The sequence below is a fragment of the Antrostomus carolinensis genome, unplaced genomic scaffold (assembly GCF_000700745.2).
Source record: "Antrostomus carolinensis isolate BGI_N321 unplaced genomic scaffold, ASM70074v2 scaffold22973, whole genome shotgun sequence".
NCBI lineage: Eukaryota > Metazoa > Chordata > Aves > Caprimulgiformes > Caprimulgidae > Antrostomus > Antrostomus carolinensis.
Genome location: NW_010306156.1, coordinates 22,563 through 28,541, shown reverse-complemented (window position 1 = coordinate 28,541; position 5,979 = coordinate 22,563). Strand labels below are relative to the sequence as shown.

Below are 5,979 nucleotides of genomic sequence, written 5' to 3'. Positions count from 1 at the left end.
GGGCAATTTGGGAAACTAACTTATAACACCGTGTGTAAGAGATTGTGAGCTGTAAAATCACAGAATCATTAAGGTTGGAAAAAACCTCTCATATCATCCAGTCCAACCATCAGCTCCTCACCACCACGTCCCTCAGTGCCACATCTATGTGTTTCTTGAACCCTTCCAGGGATGGTGACTCCACCACTGCCCTGGGCAGCCTGTTCCAATGTCTGACTGCTCTTCAAGTGAAGAAATTGTTCCTAAATGAACATTTCTGATCTGTAACAAACCACAGGATGGTGCTGTTATTGTAGACAGTGGGAAAATAATTTCTTAGCAACAAAAATCTCTGCCATCAAGAGAACTAATTAATTTGCCTGATCATCTTCAATCCTTACCAGTTTCAGCATCTCACAGTAATGATGCTCCCGTTAGAAACTGCTCCATAACTTGCACCATCATCACCAACATCTTTCCCACCTACAGGCAGGTTATTTGTTAAGGACATGGAAATTTCACAGAATTAGAGGCTTGGGGAATCTTTCTTCGTATCACTGGGGTTTGTTTGACACAAAGTTCACTTGATTATTAAAAAAATCATGAGAATGTGTGTGGGTTTTTCCCAAAGGAAAATAAATTTAAAGAATGCAATTTTCAGATGTCACACAGGTTAAAATGCATTATCAGTCTAGCCAAAGAACTTTGTAAAGTTTCACGGGATTTAGCAAAGCCTATTAAAATTTATGGCACTTTTAGGACTACTCAAGCAGCTTTGTTTTTTACCACACCGCCATGCCCTTGCTGACAGATGGCAAAACCCCCTTTCTATTTCCAACCGTTATTTCCCGTGATGAGAGCACGCAGTACTCTGTGGTACCCAAGATGTTCTTTAGCGCTCCAGCTACCCGAGGTAACCAAACACTGACGACAACAAACATTGATTACATGTGGCAGACTGCAAATAGTCTCAATTTATCTCACTGTTTCTTTCTACAAGTCACGTGTAACACTCTTCCAGCCCAGGGTGAGAAGGTACTTTCAGCAGCAAAGAGTCTGTTCGATTATATTCTGTTTCAATTAGAAGGCAATCCTTCCACCTACATGGACCTGTATCTTTATAGGGTGATATCCTGCTTTCTGCAGCCAGGAAAATGACTCATATGACACGTATGTCTCTCCTAATTGAAATAGTGGCCTCTGACTTGGAAATCTACGTCCAAATTTTAGCTTTGAAAGAAGCCTGGGGAACCCTTTTAACTCTACCTATATCTGTTCCCTGTTTTTAAAACTTGCACAATAAGATATGCTGTGTACTTAGTCAACACGTGTGGAGTGCCTGGCACAATGGAGTCTTAACTTTGATTAAAAGCAATACCAGGAATCAATAACAGTCTGCTTCACCCAGGAGTGATGAATATTGAGCCTGGATGTTGCGTTTGTGTTGCTCTCATCACCTCTTCCTGGCAGCATGGCTTTGTCAGAGGCTGTTGTTAAGCTGCGGTACGTTTGGGATGCAGCTGCCCAGAGCTCTCCTAGCCCTGACTTATCATCTGGTAGAGTTCTTCTAATGGGCCACCAGTAAATACTTCATGAGTGGGTCTGTCCAAGACCTTGGAGAAACCCATCTTAACTTAAATTCTGCTGTGCACGTTGCTGCAGCCAGCCACTAAATGAGTAAGACAGAAAAACACACCAAATACCCAACAATGACAGGGCGACGGGCACCCAAAATGTACAATTTTTAACAAAGGCATTTAATGAAGGAAAGCCAGCACTCATCTGTCTTATAAAAGCATTTTACATGTAGCTTTGTGTGAACCTTATTTTTCTGATAACCTTTTTCTAGGGCAGAATTTTCTGAGATAAATAGCACCAAGTGGAACACAGGACTCCTGGATTCCTTCCCTGATTTGTGTCATAGATGAGCTGTGCCTTCTGATAAGACCTGTGCTACCTTGGTTTCCTCTGGAGTTAAGGCTTAAGTTTTCTCCCTCCTGCAGTAGTGTGATCATGTGTATATGAATGTATCTAGAAGGCTGCACAAATGTGCAGATATCACTCAAATTCTTAAATACTATTGATCACATGAGGCAGATGAAATAATTGATAATTGCTGTGCGTTCACTACAAGAATGTCAATGTGTTCTGCAAACAATAACAGTGATGACTGCAGAGACCACAAGATTTCTGAGTGCTATAGTGATTATTATCATTTTCTCTAAAGTGTTTTTAACCTAGAGAGAAATTGTAGAAAATTAATCAGAGACAGAATAATTAAAATTGAAAAGGGACCATCTTGAGCTGGGAATGTATGGTTTGAGTGTGGCTCTTGGGTGCTGTGTGCTCAATCCCGTCAGTAGTGAGACAGATGTAAAGGATTGGCTGCAGCTTCAGAATCTGCTCTGTAAACAGAGCAGTGTGGCAGGGCTCCGAGAGCCAGCTCTGAAAGGAAGACACTGCTCGTCTTTGAGTGCCTGTGACTGCAGGCAGCTGAGAGCAGTGAAACCACAGACAGCTCCAGTCTTTGCTTCCAGCTCTAGAAGGTGTGGGCAAGAACTCCAGCAAGGCAGAGAGTGGAGAAACAGCTACTGGTCTTTATCTTCACTGGTTGCTTCATTTGGATGAGAGTTGAGCAGGAATATTTACTTGGGAACAAGGTGAAGAGCATGGAAAGACGATTTGAAGTCAAGGAACTGTCTGAAAGTGCCTAAGCCTGATATTCTTGGCAAACAGCAGTACTCAGAGGTGAAGGAGGATACTAAAGCTAGGAACCTGGAACCAAGCAGCCTATCAAAGCTAAGGCAGCAACTGTTTGGGATCTCTTGGGATCATAATCCAGGGAAGAACAAGAACAAGTTCAGGAGTACTATGGATTGAAAAGCAAAATAATAGCTATTGCCAAACTTCCAGCAGCCACATCTCCTTTGAAACTGAGGTTGGGACACTATTGGAAAACATTTTGAAAGGAAACAACCTGTGCTGGCCAGGTCCTGGGAAAGCAGGTGGCCAAAAGTGAGCTTTCCTTCCTTGCTCCATTATGATCTCTGGTTAAGTGTTCTTGTCCACATGTGAAGAGGCAGGAAAAGCCTCTGCAAATTACTTCCCAGATCTGCTACCAAAAGCAAAGAAACCATTTTTGGATAAGAGTGTGGGTTGATTAGCAACTTTCTTGAAGAATGTCTGGCCAAGACACTGAGGATTTTGGAGCAGAAAACCTCTCAGACAAGTCTGAGGTGATTCCTAGCCTCCCGCCGTATGACATGGATGACCAGCTCCTTCCCCGGGAGCCACGGAGTGCCTGGTGCTGCTTGGCATGGACCCTGCTGGTAGTCACCATGAACTCCTTGGTCTTTCTCATGAATTTGCTCCTGATGTTTGTTATCTTCACCATTGTGCTGCTCCCTACTATCGTGGTGGTTTACTTTGGCTTCCAATGCCACTCTCGGGTAAGTAAGCCTTGCTCCGTCTGGCTGCCAACAGTCACTTCTGAGACAGAGCCATCCATGAGGGGTTTATTTTAGCCCATGGGGAATAGTGTCTGTAAAGGCAAGGCTAGGCTTAACTCCCTGAGCTTTGCCTTTGTTTTCATAAGGGATGTGTATAGACTTTTTTTATGGGCTGGGTGGTGGGTGTGGGTCTAGACTGGGCTGACAAGAACAGTTTTATGGTGGTTCATGCTGACTCACAGGCTCTTGGTTGTAGGAGGGAGCGGTCTCTCTGCTTGGTGCCTGTGACACAGGGCTGGCACGTGCATTTGTCTTGGGAAGAACAGGCTTTGTGGTTTCTGGACTAATTGTCTTAAAGTAGTCAGTTGGCACCCATATGTTGTGTCAGGAGGTGAAGCTCTCAGTGGTGAGGCAGAACATTACCAGAACTGCCCAGCTCCTTGGGGACTGAGATAGCCTGGCACCCCTTGGTCCCCATCCCCTCTGCACTTCACTTCAGTGTAAAGTGATCAGAGATAAATCTATAGTATTTCACAGCAAGCTTGCATGAGATGCCGATCTTGTGGGCACGACTGAATGGTGACAGGAATGAGCTAGATACTTTTTTTTTACCCTTCCTTCTTCCAATATTGTGGGAAATGGAAGCTTGATTGGGCAATAGAGTTGTATTCCCATGAAAATAACAAGCAGCTGTAACAGGTCAGGTGAATACAGTCCCTGGCTTGACAGAGTTGCTGTTTGCATTTTAATACCACAATATTTCTGTCTTTTCTGTGACCTCTGTTACTGAGAGCTGCCAACCTGAACTTGTCTGTAAGTCCTGTCTGGACTCTGATGGGGTTCATTACTTTCCATTTAAATAAGCCCTCTCCAGTGTTTGTCATATTTGATCTGCCTAATGACTAATTATTGAACTAGCAACGTCTAACAGAATGTATAATCCCCTTTTTATGCCAATCTAACAGTCAGATGTGTTCCCAAATGTGCTGTACAGTTTCCCACACCAACAAATGAGCCTACTTCATCAGTAAGGGCTCCAGCTGTGTGCATGTCTGTTGTGAAAGTGACCGTATTGCTGGTAGCTCTAAGGAGTCTTTTAACCCTGACTTTTCTTTAATAGGCATAAAAAAGGGTTGTGTCAGTATGACTTGACAAGAGCAGTCCTTTGTCTTTGGGCTACTGCTTTTCAATGCCTTCCTAGTAGCCAGAGGCTCATTTCTGTGCTGCAGAGCCATTAGATTGAATTTTTTTATATATATTTTTTTTAAGTATGGTGGGTTGTGTTTCTAGTACTGCTGAAAATATAAGAAACAGGAAAGGAAGCTAGGGGACATGGGGGTTGCCCCTAGCAGTTGTTAATACCAAACAACTGAGTGGCCTGACTCAGATCTCCTGCTGCCAGGATGAAAGAAGGGCTTTAAATCCCACTCAGCAAGGACCAGTTGGTGTGCTGGATGCTTTGCAGCAACATGGGGTGAACGGGCTTTCCTGGCAGGTTTTGCAGTGCAAAGAGATGCTCGGAGGTTGAAATAATGAGTACAGAGTGTACAGAGAAGGCAGAACACAACGGGGTCTGTGCCAGGGCAGGAGTCTGGAGAGTCTCCAGCCAGTGGGTAGCTGTGAAGTGACCAACCTCTGTCTGCAGAATCTGACATCTTGCTGTATTTTATTTACTCTGTCATAATTTCCATTGTGTTGTGCCACCCACATCGATGTAGCAACAGGAGGCCTTTTTATTTGGTTTCTGCCTATCAGATGCTAAGCTGTGCCATTCTGATGACTTGATAAAGATTAGTGTCTCCTGCTTCAGGATCAGTGCGCAGTGCTTTTGTCTCACAGTGATGCTGGAATAATTGAAACCTTGATTAAAATGTGTTGTCAATCACATAGTGTAGCCTGAAGATTGCTGAGCTCAGCTCTGAGAGGGGGAAGAAGCGTGTCTTTGTGTGAAAACACTAGAAACTCACGAGTACTTGGGTCACCACCAGCTCTGTGACAATCTCTGTCTCACTCTTCCCACAGGTGCTGCACTCAGCTGCCCGCTACTGCAAAAGCATCTTGGATGACAACAGCTCTTCTGCCCTCATTATCCTTGGCTTCGTCATCATGTCCCCTCTCATCGTGGTGGCCATGGCTACCTACTGCAGCCTGGCAAGGCGCCTCCGTCTCTTCATGTGCTTCCAGCCATACAGCAGGGCTGTGTACAAGGGGGTGAAGTGGCGTTGGTACGAGGAGGGTGGCCTGTGCAGCTGTGCCAGGGGCTGGAACACTCAAGTCAAAGCCTGGGTATGAGTTTGCAGGACCAGAGGCCCTGCCCTAGGCAGCACCCTCTTCCCCCTGCCCTGTCCCTTCCCACCATCACCTCCCAGAATCACCATCCTAAGGTCTCTGCAGAGGAAGGCTGTGTAATACCTAGGTGTGAGAGAAAGGGAGATCTGTTAATGAGCCATCTCCTGCAGCTTTGTCTGTAAGTAGGTAAGATTCTGCCCAACGTGAGGGAAATACAGAAAACAGGAGTCCTTCATGGTAAAGACAATGCTCAGCCCCCAAA

General features: G+C 44.9%; 1 protein-coding gene across 1 annotated transcript; it reads left to right on the top strand.

Annotated features, from left to right (window-relative positions):
• Positions 1-3,158: 3,158 nt before the first annotated feature.
• On the top strand, positions 3,159-5,720 carry LOC104522677 (transmembrane protein 88). The gene is made up of 2 exons (XM_010165039.1): positions 3,159-3,428; positions 5,451-5,720. The coding sequence occupies exons 1-2, from the start codon at positions 3,159-3,161 to the stop codon at positions 5,718-5,720; spliced, it is 540 nt and encodes a 179-aa protein (XP_010163341.1).
• Positions 5,721-5,979: the final 259 nt, after the last annotated feature.

Excerpts from the sequence above, each read along its gene's own strand:
- LOC104522677 (XM_010165039.1), top strand. The coding sequence starts at position 3,159 with ATGTCTGGCCAAGACACTGAGGATTTTGGAGCAGAAAACCTCTCAGAC. Across the intron at positions 3,429-5,450 it reads GCTTCCAATGCCACTCTCGG|GTGCTGCACTCAGCTGCCCG; the intron begins GTAAGTAAGCCT and ends CTCTTCCCACAG.